The 25,329-nt window shown below is 41.1% G+C and overlaps 4 protein-coding genes across 8 annotated transcripts in view; 2 read left to right on the top strand and 2 right to left on the bottom strand.

Moving 5' to 3' along the window:
- LOC118410164 (phosphatidylinositol-glycan biosynthesis class F protein-like) overlaps nt 1-2,054 on the bottom strand; it is a 4,592-nt gene extending 2,538 nt beyond the window's left edge. Inside the window, exons 1-2 of the mRNA XM_035811700.1 lie at nt 1,683-2,054; nt 1,102-1,193 (exon numbers count right to left, since the gene is read on the bottom strand). Coding sequence (XP_035667593.1) covers nt 1,102-1,193; nt 1,683-1,916 — 326 coding nt within the window. The 5' untranslated portion in view covers nt 1,917-2,054. The remainder of the gene's footprint in view (nt 1-1,101; nt 1,194-1,682) is intronic.
- Nucleotides 2,055-2,176: 122 nt separating this feature from the next.
- LOC118410171 (trafficking protein particle complex subunit 4-like) lies at nt 2,177-4,617 on the top strand. Its single transcript, XM_035811712.1, has 3 exons — nt 2,177-2,321; nt 2,863-3,361; nt 3,865-4,617. The coding sequence occupies exons 2-3, from the start codon at nt 2,902-2,904 to the stop codon at nt 4,065-4,067; spliced, it is 663 nt and encodes a 220-aa protein (XP_035667605.1). The 5' UTR covers nt 2,177-2,321; nt 2,863-2,901; the 3' UTR covers nt 4,068-4,617.
- Nucleotides 4,618-4,776: 159 nt separating this feature from the next.
- On the bottom strand, nt 4,777-22,419 carry LOC118410010 (codanin-1-like). Of its 4 annotated transcripts, none has more exons than XM_035811462.1 (32): nt 22,283-22,419; nt 20,271-20,959; nt 19,912-20,124; nt 19,455-19,678; nt 18,968-19,069; nt 18,515-18,596; nt 17,909-18,029; nt 17,417-17,529; nt 16,982-17,071; nt 16,763-16,838; nt 16,433-16,527; nt 16,087-16,194; nt 15,386-15,437; nt 15,096-15,149; nt 14,805-14,948; nt 13,485-13,651; nt 13,110-13,188; nt 12,610-12,702; nt 12,254-12,308; nt 11,490-11,614; nt 10,882-11,085; nt 9,826-9,917; nt 9,530-9,593; nt 9,121-9,199; nt 8,784-8,926; nt 8,464-8,506; nt 7,856-7,917; nt 7,610-7,673; nt 7,042-7,190; nt 6,654-6,767; nt 5,810-5,888; nt 4,777-5,679 (listed from the first exon to the last, which is right to left on the bottom strand). In XM_035811462.1, exons 1-32 carry the CDS (start codon nt 22,376-22,378, stop codon nt 5,549-5,551), a joined length of 4,002 nt encoding a protein of 1,333 aa, XP_035667355.1. In that variant the 5' UTR covers nt 22,379-22,419; the 3' UTR covers nt 4,777-5,548. The 4 variants fall into 4 exon arrangements, with proteins under 4 accessions (XP_035667355.1, XP_035667371.1, XP_035667362.1 ...); XM_035811478.1 differs by having other exon boundaries at nt 4,777-5,676; XM_035811469.1 differs by having other exon boundaries at nt 18,515-18,593.
- Nucleotides 22,420-22,503: 84 nt separating this feature from the next.
- On the top strand, nt 22,504-25,210 carry LOC118410094 (F-box/WD repeat-containing protein 2-like). Of its 2 annotated transcripts, none has more exons than XM_035811586.1 (3): nt 22,504-22,628; nt 23,282-23,644; nt 24,039-25,210. In XM_035811586.1, the coding sequence occupies exons 2-3, from the start codon at nt 23,349-23,351 to the stop codon at nt 25,168-25,170; spliced, it is 1,428 nt and encodes a 475-aa protein (XP_035667479.1). In that variant the 5' UTR covers nt 22,504-22,628; nt 23,282-23,348; the 3' UTR covers nt 25,171-25,210. The 2 variants fall into 2 exon arrangements, with proteins under 2 accessions (XP_035667479.1, XP_035667489.1); XM_035811596.1 differs by lacking the exon at nt 22,504-22,628 and adding an exon at nt 22,693-22,928.
- Nucleotides 25,211-25,329: the final 119 nt, after the last annotated feature.

The following is a 25,329-nucleotide window of genomic DNA, read 5'->3' as shown; positions in this document are numbered from 1 at the left end:
CAGAAAAATTCGAATGCCGGGTTGGAAATCTATGAAGTCCTGTTCATAAGACAAAGGTCTTGCATACATGAAATGAATACTAAAATAATAAAAAAATGATATATAAAAATATAATATCAATAAATAAATAAATAGAATATTTATATATTATCTTCAATATTTAAAAAGAAAAAAATTCACTCTCGGATTCGAACCAGGAACTTTCGGATCCGATGACCTATGACTTGACCGATTGAGCTAAGTTGTTACGTGTATTGTCTGTGAGTGTAGTCGATACTGAACAATGGAGCATTTGCTACTGTAAGAAAGGATCGCTGTTTTTGATGGAGTTTCATGCAAACAACATCAAGAGCCTCTGTTTACATCATGAATAGTAGTTTAGTGGCGAGTGTTTTGCGAGAATCATCTTACCGCGCATAGGAGCCGCTGCACGGTATTTTCCATTACCATGAACAGAAAAATTCGAATGCCGGGTTTGGAATCTATGAAGTCCTGTTCATAAGACAAAGGTCTTGCATACATGAAATGAATACTAAAGTAATAAAAAATGATATATAAAAATACAATATCAATAAATAAGTAGAATATTTATATATTATTTTCAATATTTAAAAAGAAAAATATCCGCTCTCGGTTTCGAACCAGGTACTTTCGGATCTGAAGGCATAGGATTTTACCGATTGAGCTAAGTTGTCACATATACTGTATGTGAGTGTACATTATGCTTTAACCTCACTACATAGTATTATTTATGTCGATTTTCGGTCGCTTTCTTGATAAAATCTTTTTTTTTCTTGTGCAATCTTGTGGAATAGATGTTATATGGCCATTTTCCAGGATATTGAAGTCCGAAACCACAATGCAATGGTATTTCCGTTGTAGCAGTTGTAGCAGTTGCATGCGGTCTCGTTGAACCAAAACCAAGCACCATCGAAGCAACCACTGAAGGTAAAACCCAATACATTGCGTTTCGTCGCCAGAGGGCGACGAAACGCAAAAAATCAAGAAACCTATAATTTTTCAGGCTTGGTAGCATGCAGGAATCATTCATTGCAGATAACCAAGAAAGAATAATGAAGATCAGATCTTCTCTGAGCCTACTCTTGCAGAGGAGCCCCATACAGCACTGCGATGACGTGGAATGACAGGATACTCAAGAGGAAGAACAGGAACCCTTTCACAAAGGAGGAAATCTGTAGAATAAGAAAAATGTTTCGATTATTATAGCAATGTTAGATAGTAACTATCATGCGATTCAATCTTCTTTTATTTACGTAAATAATAATCTTCTTTTTTGATGTTTTTTTGTAAGCAATATGTGAGAGGTGATGAAAGGTGAAGGCCCCTGAATTGTACAGTTTCTGTCCCGAGTCTCCCAACATTGTCTCGATTTACGTCATGTCTCATTGCCTTATTAACCTTATACATATATTAGTATATTATTACCCACACTTCCTGCCACAGTCACAGCGCATGTGCGTACTCGGAATGGTGAATTGACGTATTGCTACAGTACTTAACGTCACTGTGATGCAGAATTGTTTCTACTTCAAACTTGAAACACCGGTGAAACCTACTAAAACCTCTTCTACTGAGAAATTAATTCCCCGCAATAAATAATGAATTCAAAAGTTTCAAATTGAATATTAAAATCAAAGCCAAAATACCAAGCCTGCACCAACCTTCCATCCCTTCACAGGCCTTCCTGACACAGCTCCTGCGTTTGTAGCATTGTTCTTCTTCTGCACGTCAACGGACACATGTAACTGTACCGCCCCATAGGCCACACAGAAATAACGGAGAAACACCGTGGGCTTCTGCAACAGGCTACACGAACTTAGAGTGGACAGCAACCAAAGCGAGAGCAACGCAGTCGCTCTTAAGAGACACAGATTAGCGAGGTTTCTCATTCTCATTACTAACAGCTGTTATTGTCTGATATCTGATCCAAAAATCAAGGAAATCAAGGTGAAAAGGTGCAAAACACGAAATTTTCAGCCAAATGCTGCCATTTTGATGACCTTTCACCTTTCACAAACCAAAACGCAAAAATAGAGTAACGTGTTAAGATTAATTTCTCATTCTCTCATATATATAGACACAACTCTTTAATAAAAAATAAAAAAAATATTTATTAGATGTCATTATGAATGAAGATTGTACTATTTGGCCCGTCAAATTCTCTTTTTTCAGTCTTCAACCTTTGAGTAGTGATGCTATCTCCCTGCCTTTCTTCTTTCGGTCTCCTCGCCCCTCCCCTCCTGTTTGCGGGTATCAAAAACAGCGGATTGCACGATAACACAGAGCATCTGTTACCTGAGGTAAGCCTTAATGTTTTTTTATTGAATGAAAATTTTGTGACATCATTGTTTTTCACTCTATTATTCAGGGGTGATCACTCGTGCACTCTTGTTTGCAGTCGTACAGATTCAAGGGTTGATATTATGACTGCAAATGCAATCAAGAGAAGCCATACAACAGTCATCACAGCTACCAAGCATGTATGGCCTACAACTACAGGATTTCTAAGTAATCTAGAGGCAATAAAGGTGTTGCTTTTCGTAGTCACTTATAGTGAGCCTATAACCTTCTTCACTTGTTAATGAGTTAAGTGGCTATTTACAGGATGTTAAAAAAACTGTTTTATCGACTGGAATCACACTGATTCACAGGAATATCAAACGTTAAATGATCCAATCAAGGAATCAATGCAAAAGCTCAGTGCAGAGCGATCGACCCATAAGCCTTGCATGCCAAAAAATTCTTATTGACAGGAACAGTTTGTCAATAGTGCCCCAAATTCTTGATAAATCCTGTCAATAACCTTGACCCTTTTTCTAAATGAATGTTGTTCCATCACAGGCACCCATCTGAGCCAGTCCCTTCAGCCTCACCTCAGCCATGGTGATCTACAGTGTGTTTGTGGTTAACAAGGCGGGGAGTCTGATCTACCACAACGACCACTCCTCCTCACGCCCGGAGGTGGAGAAGACTTTCGGGTTCCCGCTGGAACTCACGCTGAAGCTGCAGGACGAGCGTCTCCTCGTCATATTTGGTCAGCGGGACGGCATCCGTGTGGGACACACGCTGTTGGCCATCAATGGAGAGGACGTGTCGGGGACAAAATTGGGAGCTGATAATGAGAGAAACGTGATGGACGTCCTAAACGATCCCAGCAACTATCCCATTTCCATCAAGTTCGGTAGACCCAAGCTCTCCAGCAATGAGCGAATCATGCTGGCTAGCATGTTCCATTCGCTGTTTGCCATCGGCTCGCAGCTGTCGCCTGAGCCACACTCGTCAGGAATAGAGGTACTGGAGACGGATGCCTTCAAGCTACACTGCTTCCAGACACAAACAGGTACATGCAGCTTCACAGGTCCAGTTGGTTTTCTTGAAAGAATCTCGTACTGGTATTCAAGTCATGCCTTCAGTTATTAACCCAGAATTGAGGTGGTCAAAAACTTATTTTTTGCCTTACCCCAGTATATAAAACTGGTGAAAAGAACTGTAGGAGCATCCTTATAAGATGGCTTTACAAAAACATTTACCACTAGATATTCAAAGGTTTAATGTATTATAGCCAGGTGCTGCCCTGCCAAGTGCTTGCAAAGTTGGTGTGTTACCCCAAAGGGTTGTTGTTACACAGGCTTAGTATGTAGATACAGATACAGAATCTATGGGGGGCGGGGGTTGAGGATATGCAAAGGATTTCGTTATCTGCATTTGACTTACATGTGTATATTATGTGCATTATTGGGGTACACATTTTCCAGGTACTGCAAATACACGGTTTCCTACCTTCACAAGTGTTCAGTGTACAAATGTGCCCGACTTGTTATCAAACATTGTATTTTCCCTCAGGTATAAAGTTCATTGTCCTGACAGACCCCCGGCAAGGTGGAGTGGAAGCCATCCTACACAGGCTGCATGAGCTGTACGCAGACTACGCCCTGAAGAACTCCTTCTATGCCCTGGACATGCCTATCCGATGTGAACTGTTTGATACAAGTCTTCAGGCAGTCTTAGAGCAGGCGGAAAAATCAGGGGTCTATTCAGGAGTTTAGATCTTCAGAAGGAATATAATATATATAGGTGACTGTAATATAATCATTATGATCCTCATTATGACAGGGTTGTGTTTACCGTGCTTGTGTTGACGAAGCCCGCCCTCGACACACAAACGTTCTTCTGGAATAGCTACATGTATACTTCTGGTATGGATATGATTAAATACCTTTAGTGAAATAGATTTTGTTTTGACACTGGCACTGACAGGGAACATATGTTTGCATGACTGCTCAATCACAAAATGAAAATGTTACCTACACGTTTATAAAATATTTAAGAAGCACTGTAATGGTAGGCCCACACTTATCATATATCACAGTTTACTGAGGCCAATTGGAGGCATAAAAAAATTGTCAGAACATTTACCTGTTAATGAAAGAAAGTTGCAACTCCTAGAGTTGAAAAATCATATGATGGATGTGACTGTGCTGTAAGAGTGGTATTTGATGTTGATAAAATATAGAAATTAAATTGGGAGCCACTTGAGGAAGAGAGGTTGTAATTTCAACCTTTCCATGTCTTTGTACCAATAAAGCATATAACGTTTCATCTGTTTTGTGAAACACTAAATGATACCTACTGATATTGGTCTTGCTCCCTTGTGGAATTAATCTTAGTCTTTTTGCATAATAATTGTAAAGTACACCATTACATGTTACACTTCAAAAGAAAGAACACATTCCATTCAAAAGAACCACAGGTCAATAGTCTTCATTTTTTTTTATTAGATATAAAAATTTTGTCATTAGACTATAGAGTTAAATATATATTTCTGTTACAAGGCAGACAATAACAACTTCTTATTTTTCTGTTTAACAGCTCTTTGTTTTCATCATGTGGGAACAGTTGCTCAGACTTGTGTCTGGGGAAAGCTGTGTATGTTGCTTTTCTCTGATGAGCAATTCCTACCTACTTTTAGTGGCAGACCTATGACAAGCTTCTGACATGTCCATTCAGAGTTTAGTTACAGTTACAATATGATAGAAATCTGCACATTATCTTCAGTTCCAAAAACTTAATGCACATTTTAGCTACTTAATAGGCAGTGTAAACTTTGATTGCGTTGTAGCCTGGGTACCATCCTTCATAGTAACCACTTGCTCAATCTCCTTGCTTGCTATCTGTGATTAGCAAGTGAAGTGATTGAGCCACCAGTTACTATGGAGGATAGCACCTAGGCTCGCTGGGTTGTTGGAAGATCTAAATTTCTTTTCAACATTACGCATATTGTGAAGTATTCCTAAGATATACTATCTATGTCATGGAAGCTCCAGTATACTTAGCTAACTTATCAGGACCATTGAGTATTTCCGATGAAGTGTAAGGAAGGAAGGTACAGAGAAATGCAGGTCCTTATAACCATTGGATTATCAGATATTATTCTGTATAATTTACCACTAGTCTACAGAGATTGCAAGTCATTGCACATTGTTTGAAAGAGAAGGACCGTTTGCCATCCCATTTTTGTAATTAAGGGTCAGGAATGGTCTGAAGCTCCTACGAGTAGATCGATGCACTGCTGCACTTTATCCACCATGGCTTTGTCATCACCACTGTTCTCCAGAATCAGCTCTGCTAGTTCTGCAAAGGTCCCATCCTCTTCTTCTTCTGATGAAGAAAATTCATTCACAATTCGCATTAACAAGGAAGTAAATTAATGTCAAAACAAACAATTGAGAGCTTTGTGAAATTTCTGTTGGAAGGAATCTGAAAAGTTGTTAAATTCTTGTAGTCTCACCTGCTGGATTAGGTTTGTGGATAGACAGGCAGCCCAACATGGAGTCGCAGGCGGCAGCTGCAATATGTCTCCTGTATCCCTGCAATGTAATATTATCTAACAGGTTTATCTTCACAATGGTTAAGGAGTTTCCCCAGCACTGCTTCCATCGGTCTTTTCAACTCAAAATTATCAATGAAAATTTACTGACACATCTTAATATGCAAACCTCACAATGCTGCTCCTTACAATCCCTATAATGCCTCAGTCAAGTTTCCAAACAGGTAGGTTAACAACAAATTACAGGGATTTCCCATCCACTCAAGCCAGCTCTCTGTTTTATTTTGAATTAAAAGTCAGCCCGAGTCTTGATGAACAATAAGCAGAATACAAGCTGAAACCCGACTGTTGAAGCATAGACAGGTTCCCTGTCCTGGAAAAGTTAAACTGTAATTTCCAACATGAAATTGGATTTACCCAAGTTTTGGAACAGCTCCATTTTTTGACAACAAGAGAACAATCCACTGCTTCTGTGACATCACGTTACGTAGATAGCGTAAGATGTGACTCAGTGAGCAGCAGATCATATTTCATAAGTTGCATGAAGTCTATGGCGTACACTATCTCTAAGTAAGTCCAATTTTTGTGTTGGAAATTACAATTCAACTTTTCCTGAAAGTCTTATATAGATGGCTGCTTAAATCCCAATGGCAAAAAAGTCTGGCTCTGTGTCCAGGGTTCTCACTAAGTCTGCAATTTTTGTGATAGAAGGTACAGTTCAACTTTTCCAGAATGTCCTCTACCAACACAGATCTTACACTTTCAAGTAATGGGTCCTGTCCTGTAAGCTGTAAGACAGCCTTACCTGCAGTGACTGGTTCTGTAGCAGCAATGTCCACCAGCTGTCCACGCTGTGTACTGATACTAATCTTTTCTCAACAATCATGTGGAGGATCTGAACCATTCCTGTCCAGCTGGCCTGAAGAAATGGACTATAGGTTACAACTTGGAACAACTTTGATAAGTTACAACTTCTTACAGGTCAATACACTGCAATTGTTGTACCTAAAAAAAATTCTAGTTGGTCAATATGATGGGCTGTTTTTATCGTTTGGAAATGTAAGAATGACCATATTGTAAAACCTGACCACGGTTTGATAACTGTCCTTCACCCTCCTCAACGGAATACTGACTGGTTCTACAGTCAAATCCAAACAATCCAAATGATGAAAAGAAAAAACAAGCTGCCGTACCTGCATGTTTGGTGATCTCTGCTGTAACAACAATACGTTTTTAGGAGCCAGAAGATTCTGGAAGGGGGGCGGGAGGGGCAGCTCACAGGCCCAGATCTCCAGTAGTAGGGAGAACACCTGGCTTTGCTGGTTCCCTTGGCTGAAGATAACTGAAAAATAAATGTCTATGTAACAAAATGATTGCAACTGTAAGTCCTCAAAGAATGATATTACATATATTATGGTAGAAGAATATGTAAGGTACATTTGTGGTCATAATCAGTTCTTGCTTTACATTTTGTATTGTGATGGTGCAAGAAAACGACAACATTTGACTTCAAGAACATACACTGCATAAAAGGTTCATAGTAATGTTTTATTGGAACAGTTACTGTTGATTCAATTATTTTTGCAAGGATTTGATTGCATAGTAATTGCAGAGAGAAGGTTTATGTGGTGTGCTAGATAGTGGTGTGTTAGATAGTGGTGAAGTTATAGTCATGATTTTGCAGTGGACAAGAATGTGAATATAAAACAACTGTCAAAATTTAGAGTATATTTCTGCATGTCCCTGCTATCTGGTACTCACTAGAACCAGCAGCAGCTTCAACACTCAGGCGGGACAGGGACTTCAGCGAGGAGGTGAAGATTTCCTGCAGCACATCAAAGTTAAGATTAAACTCAATCGGTATCATATTAACAATAACAACAGAACAACAGATCAGATGGTGGACAGAGAGCCAAGGCAGCATACTTTCACAAGGTTTACATGCTTCTAATCTATATGTTTTATTGTAATGGCAAAGAATAAAGCAGTGTGAAACCCCCTCCTTACCTGACTGCTCTGCAGTAAGTCTCTAGTCTTGGTGAGCACATCTACAAAGTCACTCTCACTGACTGGGGACCACAAGATGCACAAAATCATTGTCTAAAATCTCCACACATATCAGAGAAAAGCATAGTGAAACATATACTCAAACAATGCAGGATAGATTCTTACTTAGCAAGGTTATATACAAAGCTTCAAAGTTATATACTTCTGCAAACATTCATTAATGAACAACTGTCATCATCACTTTGATAGCATATATACATGTAGAAAGTACAGTCAAACCTGTATTAGGGGCCACCTCTACAGAGGGGCCACCTGTCCATAGTGGCCACTTTTTGTCGGTCCCTTGGGTATTTTATCTACAAGTTGCCACCTCTATACAGAGGCCACCTGTCTATAGTGGCCAAATTTGTTCGGTCCCTTGAGTGGCCGTTATAGACAGGTTTGACTGTATATGCAAAACTAATACACTTGCTTTGATTATCTTTAAATTTTAACATTCTAAAGTAGCCATTTGGCACCATATTTGCCTTGGCCATGCTACTAGGTAGCATGAAGAAGGCTAAGTATTGTATCAGGCTGAGATTGGGGAATTCTGAGAAAAGACTCACCATTTTGACTGCGTCCAGGACAGAACACCCTGCCCAGCAGATCCTGCATGGTTGGACAAATGTGACATACAGACAGGTAAGTCTGATACTGCTCATCAGGATAAAAACAACAGTTACTGCATATATACTAACCTGTTGCTTTGATAGACCGTGTGTTTGACTACAGAATGAATTGTTCAGAACAAAAAGATGTAATCCCAACTAATGAGACATTATATTAGGCTACTTAATTGTTTCAAACAATGTCATGTAGAAAGATCCAAGTGAGAGGGTAAAGTTACTAATGCCTTGAAGAAATAGTAACTGAGCAAAATTCTTGCCTTCAGTTTTTCCAACACTGCAGATGGTTCCAGCTCAGGTTTTTCTTCAGCTTCAGCACTTGTCCTGGGTAAAAAGGTCTGTTGTTTGGATGCCTGTTTCAACAGTCTGTCATACTCTGCCTCCACCTCTTTCTGGATCAATGCTGTAACAGACACATACATGTTAGTAGCTTTCCAGTGTCAGCAAAGAAGACTGCACTACAACTTGATGACAACAAATACATTTAGGCAATATACTGACCATCTATTATTATTATGAGTACACAATTCTTAGCCGAACCGATTTACATCAAATATGCCTTTATAACTCAAGTAAGACTGTAGGTTGGTTCCGTACCTGGCACTTTGTCTCTTGTCCACCTGACAACCTTGTCATAGGCTAGTCTGAAGGCAATACCCCCTGCTGTCTTTACGACCTATATTTAACATAAGTAAAACATTAAGGAAAGGAACAAGAGACAGTATCTTTTGTTAATTCCCATTATTTACGGCGCATTCTATGCAATGGAGGATTTCCACGGGTACAAGTACAAAATGTGAAATGTAGCCATATGTATTGCAGAGGTCAATCCATAACATGTAATAATCAATGAAGACCTTTATTGTAAATCTTAAAATGATAAAATCAACACCTGTTTTCAAAGTACAAAATGGTGAAATATACATCCATGAGGCTCAGAAAAACCCATAGCCTGAGGACCAGGTTTCCTGTAACATCTCTAACCCCAACAATAGCAAATGCCAACCTGTGGGCTGATCTCCTCTGCCACAAGGCTGTTCAAGGCTTCCATCACTTTGGTCTCACAGAACCTGTGTTCAGTGAGATATTATGCCTTTTAGAATGACAGCATGAATACACAAAAACCTTAAATGATCATTTTGATATCATATCAGTTGCAAGAACAACAGCAAATATTTGTGACATTACAGTTTAAGTAAAAGAGAAACATGCAGACAATTAATGGTAACAATTTGGTGCTGACAGCATAAGACAATTTACATCTATTCTATTGGGACAATGTTATGGTAGTGCTATAACAACCTTTTCCCAGCCTCGTCTGCCTGGTGTCTAGCCTCCTCCACCACAGCTGTGATGATGGGTTTGGTGGATTTGGTCTTCTCTCTTGCTCTTTCCTGGGTGGTATCAAAACAGCAGAGAATTGTTTCTTCAACATTTAATGTGCATGGCATATATCTAGTCATATGTTAGCTACAAACTTTTTTGCTATTATACAAATACTAAGTGCATTTCACAAGAGTAGTCCAGTACTCACAATGCAAGCACAAAAAAAATCCAGCAATTCAACATCAGAACATTGTTTCTTGCATAGCTTCTAACTTGTTTAATCATAGAAAGCAGCAATTTGTGTTTAAAGAGACAAACAACTCTGTAAGGCCACAGCAAGTAAATTTTATGGATGACATCAGCGCCCGCATTAATTTTTGCCTGATTTCAGAAAAAAAACAAGAATTTTTTCTTCTACAGGGATGGTCAACATGACAATTAAGTACCAAAATGAGCAAATATGTTGTGTTGTAGCCTAATAATTGTACTTGTAGAAGTGACACTTTCGAGGTACCGAGGACTGTAGTTGTAAACATGAAACTTATTGGATAGTTGTAAAAGTGACACCAATATGGAAGTCATGAGTGTGGTTACCAACTTTGTGATGCCAGTCTACCACACTAGTGTCAATTTTACCACACCAGTACATGTCTTGAATACAGGAATGAATGCCTTGTTGGCTCTAATACCATGTTTTGTCCCTTTACTTCTTGTTACAACATTCATCACAACTTTATGGTGCCTATTTTTGAAAATGTAGACATCTTGTTTTTTTTCACCCATCTTGTTTTTTTTTTCGCCCTATCGAACTATTTTTGCAGTCTGCAGAGGATGTCATCCATAGAATTTACTTGCTGTGGCCTAAGTTACTTATCACTTTTACTGTTACAGTTATTTACAAGTCATTTGTTTGTGGGGGTTAATGTCACAGTAGAGAGGGAAAGGGTGTTAATGCTGTGTTTCTGTGGTAGTCATTAGAAGCACATATTTGTGTCATGGAGAGGTCACCAAGATCAACATTTCAAGATGTACCTCCTTGGTTAGTTTCTTCTCCTCAGACTCCACGACGTCCCCTATGTCTGTCCTGAGCTCCCCCCTCCTGGCCTGCACCAGGGGCTGCACCACCACGGCTCGCACATGCTTGGCACAGTTGGACGACACTCGCTCCACCACAAAGTCTACTGTTCTCTTCAGGGACGGAGGCTGGTTGTGGAAGAAACTCTCCTCCAGCTGGAGCTGGGAGTGGGAGATATTCAAATGTGGATATTTACCCCTTAAGCATTACTAACTCTAATTCTTTTGTTACTGAAAGCATAATGTTCCTACCAAAAACATCAAACAATGTACAGTCATAAGGACTACCTGGCCAAGACGGGAAGAATAGTGGTACAAAATATCACTAATGGCGATCCTAATACATTTGTAAAACAATGTGACCACTTTTTGGTATCCCCTATGGTGATCATCTGTCCGCATAGACCAGATTTCATTGTTTCCTGAGTGGTCTTTTGGGGCAGTTTTGACTGTATGTCAGAGGAGAAAAGCTATCACACTGATGATAGAGCTGTATCATGCATCTATTGATGGATATGATGATCCACCATATGAAGGCTAACTAAAAAAGAAATTATTTATCATACCTGTATCTGTTGTTTTGACACTTCCTTGGGCTCCTGGTTGAATGATAGAGGTGTGATCTTCCTGAAGGAGCCACCCTTGGAACTGATCCCTGAGTCATACTCCATCAGGACAGCTCTCAGCTCCCCTGCAGGGGAAACATCATGAGTAATATTAGTACTATTTTTTGTTTGTTTAAACCTTTGTTCACTCATGAGAAGCTCAAATCTGCATGCAGGCCACATTTCATTGATCATCAGGAAAAGGTAAGGGTTAGGGAAATGTAACAAAGATAGCAATGACAAAAACGTATGGACACGGACCACAAACTACATGTACCTTTTGGCTCTACTGTTGGTTTTGTACCATGTATATGTAATGATATAAGTTGATACATTTATTAGGACCAAAATGATGCAATCTGTATCTGTTATATGAACCTCACCTCTTCCATCATGAGCTCAATGAAAAGTGGCCTTCAGGCCATTTTGAGCTTTCTCATCAATGAATAAAGGCTCAAACAAACAATACAAAATGACATGATTTAAGCCCTAAAATAAAATAAAATATAAATCTATAAAGTTGGGAGTGGTACCCTTACACATGATATCACATAAAAACATAACAGGGTGAAAGTTTGTGTCCATTTGTTGTGTGACTTGTTGCCTTTTAAGATGTGAATGTACGACATAAAAAGATGATACATATGTGCCGTTGTTCAAACTGATTATTCAAAGCCCACATTTCACAAAAATGGCACATGTGTCAAAGTACTCAAATTAATTACCTAGATAGGGACAGCAGGTGTAGAGGAGCTGTTGATCAACCACCTGAATGGAGTCCTGGAACAAAAAACAACAGCACTAGTCAAGGATAGTCTGGCTGGACGTTTTTCAATTAAAAGAGAGGTATCCTTATATAATACACACTGTAAATTTTGAAATGTTGGCAATAGCTTTAGTTATTTTACTTAAGGGGTTTTTGCGGTGACAACTTCTCCACAAAAAGATGACACTACAAATGTACTACGAAACTCTTTTCCCTCCTATCATATCAATGGATAAGAGGCAGTCAAATATGCTGAGAAATCACATGTACATGTAACTGCAAAAATGGATGAATTCATAGTATGTGTATACCTACCAATGAGATACAGTTGTTCCTGTTAAAGTTGGGAACTACCAGTTCATCAGCATCAGGATGGAGGGTTATCATGTTGGTCAGGATGGCTGGAACCTGCCGGGAAGTTCAACATCAACCATCAGGGTAAGGATTCATACACTGTGTACTCAGTTCTTGCAATACATTTCCTGAAATATCAAATACCTCTCTTTCACCCCCCTAGTCAAATATCAAATGGCACACAGATGTTACCAATTATTACATAATTAGTTTGAACATCCTACTAAACCTTCAGTCAGATAGCTGTCTGGCACCAAATTTGGCGCTAGATTGAGGAGAGAACGTTGCTTGCTCCTTTAACATGTGAGCAAAACAACAATGGCTTATCAAGACATATCAAAGAGGTATCAATAGGATGAAGTGAACTTAACTCTTCTACCTACTTCTAATGCTAACTAAAAGTCTCATGTTTCATCCTCAGTGTGAGTTTGGGTGTAAAGAAAAGTACTGTGCTCTCCCACCTGGAACAGCCACCCTAGCATCAGCAATACCAGCAGCTGGCTGGTGGACAGGATACTGGCAGGAGAGTGGTGGATGGACCTGAAATAAAACATACCGGTACAGGATACATCAAATCTGTTTCAAGTATGTGGACCTGAAATGTGTCATATTTTCTTATACAAAATACTGTTAAACTTGTAAAAAAAGACACCCATGAGACTGCTAAAATCTGGTCTATAGGTAGGGTTCTCAATGCTTGGGTCAATGGGAAAAATCAACCAGGGACCCTGGCAACCCTGGGTAAACATGACAGAAAATAAACTGTTTCAAGCAGAACGAAGCAATGCTTTCACAAACAATATCAGTTACGATGATGTTAACTGCTGTAGCAGTACCTGTGTATGTGTAAGAGAATGGAGAGGATTTCCTTGTAGGAGTCCAGTTTCGGAGCCATGGGGTCCATCATGCTGAGGTACTCCACCACCCACGGGAGGGTCAGGATGGTACGGCCCTGTCTCAGGCTGTCCTGGAGATGCTTCATGATGTTGATTGGCTGGCAGACCTGGACGAAAACATTAAGGTGGCACGGTGATCAGTTAAGTGTTGCTGACACAGGTTCTGGCTTCAAACCCCTGGCAGCCCCTAGTATTGTGCCTGTGGGAAAAGCAGCTTACACCTCACACTACTCCTGACAGGTGCTTTTGTTACAGACGTCCTAACAAAGGGACATAAAGCTGGGGCTTTAGGTCTCGGACCGGAGTTTCTTTTACGATTTCGGAGGTTGGCGGACAGCCTCAGGCCGATGGGCTACAGTTCCACTAGTAAATGTAGGACGCAAAACTTAATCAATATGGTGGAAAGCCGTTTACTGCCTCTTTCCGACAAACCTATTGGTATCGTCTGTTGCCTCTTTATTTTGGGTAGAATATGTAGTAAAATTTAAATTTTGGACCCGAAAACTATAATTTTTTAACACTTTTTTTATCGAAGCTGCTTGGAAAAAACGAATTTTCCCAGGATAACGGCCTACGTGGTAGAGAAGCTAAATTTTTCATGTTTATGCAAAATGAAAATTAAAAAATTCCATGTGATAACTTTTTTGCAATCTCCGATGACGTAATTTCTTCGAAATCGCATAAAAAACGATGCTATTTGGGTCATCAGGCGAAAAAAACGCATCACCGTTGCAGCGGACTAATACAAAAATGGTTTCGCTTGAGGGCCCAGGGTTGGACAAGTTTTCTAAAATTGACTTGCCCGAAATCTAAATGACATTCTTCTATGTACATTCATGGCCTTCAATGGAATTTTTGTTATTGGCTCTATTTTCTGTGTTAATCAATGCTTGATGTCATGACTTTGAAAAGTAGCAAGTACATCAAAATATCACTCAATGGAGAAAAGCTAACTTGTCTGATCGGGCAAGTGGGGAAGGACATGCACTTGCCCGATTGGCATTTTCACTTGCCCGGGACTATAGGGCTAGTGGACTTGTTTATCCCTGGGGCCAACTACTCCTCACACAAAAATAATACAACCCTCTGGCTTTTCAGGAAATGCGACAAATCTATGCTCAGCTATAACGATCACCAAGCAATAGAGGGCAAAAATTAGGGAGACAACAGCGCACTTCCGGCCTATTACACCACCCTTCCGCCAACTCCGGTCAGATTTGAACTCCGACCCGGAACCTTTAGAGCCACATCAGGACTTACCTTGTTCCTGACAGAGAGTGCCGAGGCCATCATGCTCTCTGGCAGCAGCTGTGGACTGCGGTAAGGCAGGAAGACGATGAACCCAAGGAACTTTCCCAGAATTCTCAGGTTTAGCAGACAGGAGGCATAGGAGTCTCTCTGCTCCTGTGATTATGATATAAAGGAATTTCTCTACCTGCATGGCCAACTACATGTTAAAGCAGTTTTCCTTGTGAAAAGTGCAGCGAAGTTGAGATAATTTTACACAAATTACAGGACAAGATGCACAAGCTTCAATGGAATTTTTATTACCTGGTCAACACTGTCTGCTGTATTGTCAGGCAGACCAAATTGAGTGGTGTCAAGCTGTAAAGTGGATACACATATTGTTTATACCCTTACAACATTACTGAAAAGCCAAATGGGACCAAGTCGGACACATACAAATGACATGACATATGCTTTAACCTTCTCTCTGCTACCTAACTCTAAAACCAATACAGAATTGGGTATCAAAAAGCTACTTCTGTGTGCTAAAACTTTAGCAATTGGACAAAATTTACTCAGCACAGACAAGAACATAACGGAAAGCAAAGCCTTACCTCTTGAATCTCAGCTGAGAAGTTGTCAACTATTAGTTGGTTGAAGACATGACTAGGAAATAAAGTCAAAAGAGCAGTGAAACAACAATATATGTTGATAAGGGTTAGACATCCTGATAATAAAGACCCCGCCACATGTGCGATGGTGCGGTGTGAGTGGTCCAAAACCTACAGTACCTTGGCCGCACCTGGGGCAATTACTGTCGTATTGAGGTCACCTGAGTGGCGCCGAATGGCAGCTCGCTCCAGACACTTGCGACAGTCGTATTGAGGTCACCGGAGTGGCGCCGAATGGCAGCTCGCTCCAGACCCTTGCGATTTAGCCCCGCCCATTGTAAGCTCCTCGCAATTCAGCCCCTGGCTGCAAAGAGTGAGTAGTCGGCCCACCCAATAATAACAATAATAAGATGTGCCAAATAGATATAAAACCAGTTCTCCAACAAGATCTCTTCAGTGTCACTGATGAAATATAATGGATGTTATCTGAAACATGTGACCATTTCCCAAATCATATCCAGTTGCTATTTGGCAAAACAACAATGCATGTAACTTATTTCCACTATTACATAGCAACTGTGATGCAACAGAAAAGGCTGTATTAGAACAAACATACAGAAGCAGACAACATAATATGAAAGCAAATAACAGTGCAAAGTAGTCATCAAATCTAGGAGTAGGAATGAAAAAATGACAAGCCTGACCTTGCTGCTGCCTGTAGGAAGTTCTTGAAGAACTCCTGGTGCCCAGGGAAGGCGGGAGGGGGGCACGGTCCTCCTGTCCTCCAGGGGGTGATGAACCGCTCCTGCAGTCTGGGGAAGGAGACACACACTTTATAAAAGAACTTGTTTATCAAATATCACTGATACTAGTGTACGATGGAGACAAATGTTTTCAATTACATCTAAAAGGCAAAGTTACTAAGAAAAAATAGAATACATTCAGAAGACAGAGAGAGAGAAAAAAAGAGACAAACACAGACACACGCACATAAACAACCATGCATAGACAAACACACACATACTCATCTGTTATGTCCCCAAACATTACCTTTTCAGCTTCTCTGGGTTTGACTTTCTCAGCTCAGTCAGCAGAGCGATGTCCTCCTCCACATCCTGGTCCTGCAGACTGTCTCCCTTACACATCTACATGCAACAGACAAAACAGTATATTATTGCAAACAACATGTTCAAACAACATTTCTACAGGGCTGTGTTTTTTTCTCAAATTTTAAGTTTTGGTTGTATACTTCGAATTCCTTCTTTATGTATGCACCTTCTGACAAATCGAACTTAGTAGCTATCAATACCTTTTATTACAATAAGTGTAATTAACTAATACATTAAACAATACCAGAACACATAAACTGAGTCATCTCACCCTGATGAGTTGTGACTGAAACAGACGGGCAAAGTGGATCAGACTGGCAAAATCTGCTGTTGAGTACAGCAAAAGCCTACAAAAATCACAAGGGTCATCAGTTAACTGCTGGCACACTTGAAATCATGAAAAAAGAATTGGGGTAAAGTAGATTGTGTTGTTGTACTGTTAAAATCTTCATTTTAGTCAGAAGCAGTATGCCAAGCACATCTGTACTACCTGATCCTTTCTCCCATAGCCAGCTGCATGGACCAGTCAGGCTTCAGATGTTCATCCTCCCACTCCCTCAACAGCTCATAGAACTTGTCTCTAATAAACGTACATTGAAAAATGTTAAAACAACTACAATACAACTAACTATAGTTAAAACAACTATAATACTTCTATCTAATAGTATGAACAAAGTAGATCTTCTATACAATATACAGAGCAACAAGACAACAAGTTTTGCGCAGACCATGCAAGGTCATTGTAAGAAACTTATTGCTAGCTTAGCTAAAACAACAGTGAGAGTCAGTCACATAGTGTCAGACAGAACATGTTCACCAACTGACCAAAAAGATCAAGGTAAAGTAGTGTTGGAATAATATCATCATAGCAAATTTATGCCCTATGTGTACCAATAGACCTTATGAATTATCTATTATGGCATACCTGGTCTTCTTGAAAGTGTGGAAGGAGTGGTCACTGGGGAAGTTGTGCCTGTTGTCAGTGTCAGACTGGAAGGGCACACTGGAGATGGGGGAGGCTGTGCGGAGCTCCTTTGTCTGGGAATATGACATAAACAAGCATTGCAAATAAAGTCAAATCTTCACATCATTAGAATTACTAGTATGTAAAGTTGTCAATCATCAATTTTCAATAGTAAAGTGTAAATAAAGGTTGATGTGACTTAAGAGTGCAGTATGGGAGAAAGGAGGTTATCACACTGATTAAAGTTCTTGGGACAACACAGACTCTGTATAATTTGTTATGTGATGACTTCAAGTTTAAAGAATTTAAAATTTAGTTCTAAAATTTAGTTCCAAATGAGCTGGTAATTCTATCAGTAAATGTTTATTACTAGAACTATTTGTTTCTTTGTTAAAATCAAATCAAGTGAAATATTGGCACTCTCATCAGGAAAATCAAAGGTGCTATTCATACCCTGAAGGGACATGTGCCATTTGCAGTAACCAGAGCCTGCTGCAAGGTGGGGGAGAACGCTCCTATCCTGGGGTTGTCAGCCAGAAGTCTCAATGTACCCTTGTCTAGCAGTGACAGTATTCTGAAACAAAATGAAAATCCATGAATAGTTTCATCGGGTTGGACAATTAATTGAACGTACACAACCCTCTTTTATTCTGTCATACAAGGGAAGTAACACACCACGAGAACATATTGTTGTCAAGCTACTGGTATTATATCATACTATGATTTGCTTGGACATAACAACGATAACAACTGTTCAGTGATGAATTGAAGACGACAGATAAGTCAATGAAATGTCTGCAAAAGAATAAAAGAGGGCTGTGTACCAAAGAAGACAACCAGTATGTTTAAAAAAATCACGAGAATGCCATGAAACTATACAGATCAAAGATAATCTTGTCTCAGTATCAATGATTTTGGAGTATTTGTACAAATCTACAGACATCAAGCTCTTATTCAATTACCCTGATGATTTGGTGGAAACTATAATTGGCACTGTATAGTAATAAATATCTAATGAATACAGAAAATACCCATCCAGTCCGAGCAGTAAGCCCTCACCTGAGTTGCTTCTCCAGGACACTGGTAGCAAACAGGACACAGTTATGGACAGACTGCAGGTAGTTAGTGTCCTCAGGGTCTGCTGGAAGGAAAGTAGAGGTCTCATAGGAATGTCTGAAGATGCTTTGAGCACATGGACAGTCACAGGATGTAAACATTTTAATAGCTGTTTTTTGTTGGATTACAAGATTCACATCTGTATCTGTATAAGTTTAGCTAAGTAATAAATCAGCTTTCGTGTGCATGGTTTCACACGTCATTTCCACATATCCACAGAAGAACAAGTCACTATCAATCTATTCTGTGCTGAACAATCTCTTAGTCTTAGCTATCGTACTCATGAATCACCATTCCTTGTGTTAATCTATTGGTAGAGGTACAGTATTTGCAAAGATGAGTCTTCACTGCAGCAAACAAACATCATAATAGTCAAAGGAATAAGCCTATAGCTACCTAGGTTCTCCTTGGCAGGTGGTCCATTCTCTCCTGTACCTTTGATGGTTAATAGTTGGATGGTGAAGTGAAGTTCTACTGCCAGGTTGGGGGCAAGGTTAGCTGATGTGAAGAAAGTAATAGAAAAAAATGGTCATAAAACACATGTATCAATTGTTTCACGAGTTATATTGAATAAAAACTAAACAAGCAAAGAAATTGTAAGTCGGGTGTCATTTGTTGTTAGAAGCGATGTCTATGAGGAATTTGACATAAAGCATCATATCTTGTTTTCAAGATTTCATACAGCCATATGTCATGTACTATTCTTAACATTAGACAATACTTAGCTTGCCTAGCCTGTGCTACACAATCTAATGCTGTCAGAGATTGAGCCCTCTCCCCTGGACTACTAAAATGCTATTACTACTACAGTACCAGGAATGTGATTCAGTCAGGCTACTGGTTTGCCATAATAGGCAAGAACACACTGTAGGTGAGTCACTACCTTGAATACACTGGGAGTACAGCTCTGCCAGTGTAAGAATCACATCTTCATGTGTGACAAGGTTCCTGTCAGCTATTGTCTCACTCACACTGCACTGTCTACTGAGGGCAGCCTTGGTGGGGGTGAGTATGGAAGACTTGGTGGGGGTGACGCATGGTGCAGGGTGGGACTCATCTTTGGGACTGTCCAAGTTTGTAGGCCCACTGTCACTCAACAGTCTGGACCTGTGTCAAGAATATGGGAAAATTTGTAATTGGAAAATACAAACCTCTAAGACATCAAATTCCATCAAAGATAGAATAAGGTTGAAAAAAAAAATCATCCTTGTAATGTTTGTGTACTAGGCAGTAGCGTCAGTCACTGCCGAAAGACTGGATGACGTCTGAAACACCTTTTGAAACTTATCCAGCCAGTAACTTTTATATTTTAGTACTGATGTATGTCACTAATGACAAACCTTTCCATTTTGAGCAGTTCCCTTTCCTCCTGCAGTACAGAAGTTCTGGACAGAGCCTTGGGAGGACTGCTGAATAGGGAGCTGTGGTCCTGCACTGCAGGGGAGGACGGAGCGTCTGACAGGGGAGTGGAGGTAAAGCAAACCCTACTGCTGGGTCGAGAACCGTTTTTGGTGACAGGAGTTGGGGTGATGCGTCTGGATGGCGTTATCTTCCTGTAAAAAAAAAAGCAGTGCTTCTACTATTAGGTACACTGTAACATTATGGGAGGCTTGAAACCAGCTAAGTGACGATTGATCCAAGCAGAGAGAAAACAGAAACTAGTATTGGTTTAAACTTCTATAACTGTTTGCAAGCTCACATAGGTGAGGGGCTCCCCATTGGTGGGAAGTCCTCCATGTTTCCCAGGTTAAAGACAGCAGGCTGTGGCGGAGGTTCTGATCTTCTCTTCCCGATCTGAATCTCCTTTGTTTCTGCTGTAGGAGTTCCCTTCCCCTTTCCTCCAGACTTCCTGCCAATGTGAGGAGATGCACTGTAGTTTCCTCTGTCCCTGTCCTTTCTCCCATGGCTGGCAGGATTTGGACTCTTTCTCTTATTGCCTGATTCTGGAGTCTTAAAAAGAAATTCTCCAAGGGTCACCTTCTGTTCTCTTGGAGTTTTTCTACCATGGAAAGGACTGGGAGAGTTTCTGCTACTGTTTTGAAGGATGCTGGAGAAGTGGGATGAGGATTCCCCATCAGTGAAGCTGTCACAGATGGACAAATCTTGGGAAAAAAGAGAACTGTTCTGGTTGGAAACATCCGCAGCTGGCTGTGGGTTTGGACTGACTGAGAACAACTGAGTTCTTGATGAGGAAGCTTGTCTTCTGGAGACACGGCTGGATTCCTTGACTTTCAAAGGCTTGGTGGAGGGAGTCTTGACAGGTGTCTGCACAGCAGTCTGTCGGCCATTCAGGAGATGTCCTGTCTTGTCACGCAGGTAGTTCAGGAAGAAAACTACAAACTCGTCTTGGCTGCAGCAGGTCAGCAGGTCACAGGAAGCAGCAACATCCTGTGATAGAATCATCACAGAAGTTCAGTTGTTATGGATGGAAAATTTACAGTTCAACTACGGTTCAACTTTTGAAAACGATTTCTAGACGACTCGCCCCAAGACTAACTCGCCCCAACTATTTACTACCGACTTGCCCCAAGTTATGGGGACCGGGAATACAGGATAGCCCTTGCTTTTATGCTGTCTTTATACACATATATTCTGCTTGTAAATATTACTTTATATGCTAACAAAACCTTGTCGCTAAACTTCTTTTTTTGCTCGGCATTTAGCGGCGAACTCGGGATCTGCGGGCGGTCCCGGTAGGCATGTCGGCCCGCCCGCCCGCTTTATTGATAATTTTTGCCCGGACTGGCAGCGCTCTTATGTCAATACAGCGGCAAGCTTTATTGAGAAATATAACAGAAGTATATTAGTATGTGTAGCATAGTTTCATAACAGCCTATGTGTATTAATTTGAGATACTTGAGATTACAGTGAGCGGCGCACACCCCCGGGCCGACATGCAACATATACCCGCCAACGGGGGTTACGCGCTAGCGCCCCGGCATTGATCGGGCGTTAAATAAAAGTGCCAAACCAAAGACGAAGTTTTGTTAGCATATAAAGTAGTATCTAAGTGTAAATCAGTTATTTGGATATGTGTGTAGCAGTATAAAAGCAAGGGCTATCCTGTATTCCCGGTCCCCGTAACTTGGGGCGAGTCGGTAGTAAATAGTTGGGGCGAGTTAGTCTTGGGGCGAGTTGACCTGTTTCCTTGAAAACTATATATTAGTGATCTGTTTTTTTATGTAATCTAGACCTAATTTTAATCAATTCATAACTTGATTCATAAAGATCATCTTGGGATGAACCAAGACAACTGGAAAGGACACAATGGGATGGTAGCTGCTGGATGGTAACGTAAGGGATAGTAAATAAAGGCTAGACGAAGCCCGGTAAGTGCTCTCTTTTAAAGTCTTCATATTTAAAAAGCCCGTGATATATTTAATGAAAGCTCAAGCTCAGATTTTATTTCTTTACATGCAGGGTTGGGTTGAAATCGATTGATGATGATCTATATATCTGTGTCAAGGACTTCAGTTGACCACCTTGATCTGTGATAAAAGTAGTTGGCGTTTCAATATTAACTTCGAGCTTTGTTGCGTCAAGCACCGCGAACACTCTTGCTCTATCCACATCCAAGTTCAGTCTCCCTTTCGCCTTTTGTGAACTCGCCCCCCTCCCCAAGAAGTGCAAAAAGTCGCTTTAACAGTGGTGCATAGCAACTGCTACACTTACAGAACATGAATAACTATAAGGTTCTTCTAATTGTCTTACCGGTCCCCTGCTGCCGTCTTGACTAAGCCATTGCAGGATGATTTCCAAAGTCAAATCTCCCCTCAGATCCAGCAAAGTTTTCAAGATGGCCGCCATTTTTACACATTGATCTGAAAACGAGGCTAAAACGATTATGCCCGTTTCTCTAAAACACAGACCAATCACAGTTGAGTATTTTATCCCCTTCACCAATCAACTTTCAGCATTTAGATTATGGGTCTCAACGCACCAATGGAAAGGTAGCCAGGGTTTACTTACCGGAAAGCCATTAGGGAAGGGGCAAGTGCACGAACGGGTCAGTGTTCGTGTTATTGTTGGCAGTACGGAGCTAAACGCAAGGAGAAAGGTACGTTATGTTTGATGGGTGGATGTGAACGTACTTTCGAATGTATAGGCTATCTAACAACGAGTTCCATTTCCACGTAGATCGTTGGATTGTTAGTCTTTCAGGAACCGTTTGGTGGTGCAATCCAATCTATTATAAACCTACCGCAGTTCCGCCCACTCGTGCCCGCCTACGGGACCATCTCGTGATCATCTCGCTCAGAGCTTTATAATCAGATTTGCCTCCCTTCTCAAGTTGGAATGCTGCGTTTGCATGTGTAGCAAGATACAGTCGCTGGAACATTTACGTCGATCGTAGACGGTAGAGTCAGTTTTGTGTAGGTTTTATGTATTAAAGTGGCTGCATTAAAGTGGGCGGGAGATAGCTTATTCGCGTGTAACCGTACATGAATGTTGATCTTGTCATTCAGACAGCTGTGTGCTTTTTCCATCGTAACAATGATTGTAAGATTGAACATTTACATGTACCATAGTCTTCACAAACGTACATACCATAGTATTTTGCCCTTTTAAATTCTGTACATAACAAATTTTCACGGACTAGAACCGATAGTGTTGCGACTTGCGCCGTGGATAATTTGTATCATGGATAAATGCCAAAACTCTCATTTGTGTAGAATGGACAGTTGCCAATGGACTATTTTTTTTCTCCAGAAATTCAGACCAAACAAGGCATGCTTCAGCTTGGGCCCAGCTGTGAACAGCTGTTGACAATGGATTGATGCCCACCACTGATTTGCATGTTGACACTGACACTGGATGCAACCATTTACCTGGGATGAAGGAGGCAAATGAGTTCAAGTCTTGGCTGTCCCAGCTGTCTCGAGATTTCTCGGACCTGGACGACAAGCAACGCAACGAGACTCTGGACCTCCTGATCGCCACCAGCGGTGCCAGTCAGCTGTCCCATCTATCCACTAAACTAGAGACGTTGCTGAAGAGAGACTTCTTGCGACTGTTGCCTCTGGAGCTGAGTTTCTACCTGTGTACATTTTTGGATCCCAAGACATTACTAAGGCAAGTTAGTGATGATAAAGTTGCGAGTGCAAGAAGATTTCTTGACAATGGATTTACTTAGGTTCAGTAGCCAGCAATGCTAAAAAGAATTCAGTGCCATCGCTACTCTGTACTTATCACAGTGTCTGAAATGTGAGCCGTTGTTTCTGGGCACCATGACCTTAACTACCTGTTATGAAGTTGGGTAATGCATCAAGTTAAATCCTTATTACTCTTTGCGAATTAGTAACACCTTGTCATTTCTACTTTACCTTTCGTTGATAGAATTGAAGCCCACATCTTAAGCAACCTCAGAAGTGTTATTGTAGACAGCAGTGTTGGGTAACAGAGTTTTGCGTTTGTTTACAACAAGCCGGTTTGTAAGGATTTACATGTCTGTCTACCCCTTGTGCAGGTGTTGTGCGGTAAGTAAGCAGTGGAACAAGGTGGTGAGTGGGTGTTCCCAGGCCTGGTATGCTGCGTGTTGGCAGATCGGACTGAGGATGGACTGCGATGAGAAGTCTCCAGATGGACAGCTGCTCAAGCATTCCTACCTAAGGGCCATTTCCAGGCACAGGGACCTAGAGGATGGGACAGCCTTTGAGAGCACAACGTTGTACGGTCACAGTGCCAGGGTGTACGCCCTGTACTATAGCGAGGGGAAGCTTGCAACAGGGTCTGACGACTTGTCCGTGCGACTGTGGGACGTACAGACCGGCAAGTGTTTACACGTCATTGAAACTCACACCTGTGCTGACCTGAAGTTTGACAAAGACAAGGTAGTCACTGCCTCGTTTGATAACACTTTGGCATGCTGGGATTGGGCCACAGGTCAAAGGACGCAGGTGTTTGTTGGCCATGTTGGTGCGGTGTTCAGTGTGGACTACAGCGATGAATTACAGCTGTTAGCGAGCGGGTCAGCGGACGGAACAGTCAACCTTTGGGGTCTGAACACAGCGGAGTGTTACAATGTCTTTCGTGGGCACACCGAGTGGGTGACAAGAGTTATATTGAGTAAGTGCCAAGTAGATTCTGTCCTCCATCGAGCAGGAGAATATGTGCTGATCAGCATGGACAGAAATGAAATCAAGATATGGCCAATCAGCACAGAGGTCAACTGCAAACCCCTCAGAACCCTGGCAGTGTCAGAGGACAAGAGCATCAGCTTGTTGCCGAGGTTACAGTTTGATGGGCGAGCTATAGTTTGTGCATCCGACATAGGTATCCACCTGTGGGACTTTGCGACATTCGAGCTGCGTATCATTCCCACCAAGCAGTGCTCCCCGGCCCTGTTGGGGTTCGGCATGGTGTTCTCGCTGATCTACCATTGGCAGCACCTGTATGTCATGGACGTCAGGACTCAGAGGTACATCTGTCAGTACCCGCTTCCTGTCATCAGGAAGTCCAAGAGAGGCTCCAGTATCATCGCGGGAGACTGTGACTGGCTGGATGGGTTCGATCTGAATGAGAAGTTAGGACTGGTGTTTGCCACCAGCATGCCGGACCACAGCATATTCTTGATCAGGTGGAGAAGAAATGATACTTAGAAGGATAGTGTCAATGTTTTAGACGAATGCTTATCAGTGGCAGCCAAGCGTCAATAATCAGGAGAAATATGATTGACACAACAAATGGATAACAATCATTGCAGTACAAATGGGATATTTACGTGTGCTACCAACAAGTTATGCCCTGCATCCAGTAGA

Source organism: Branchiostoma floridae, chromosome 1 (genome assembly GCF_000003815.2).
Source record: "Branchiostoma floridae strain S238N-H82 chromosome 1, Bfl_VNyyK, whole genome shotgun sequence".
NCBI classification, from domain to species: domain Eukaryota; kingdom Metazoa; phylum Chordata; class Leptocardii; order Amphioxiformes; family Branchiostomatidae; genus Branchiostoma; species Branchiostoma floridae.
This window is presented reverse-complemented; position numbering and strand designations above follow the sequence as displayed.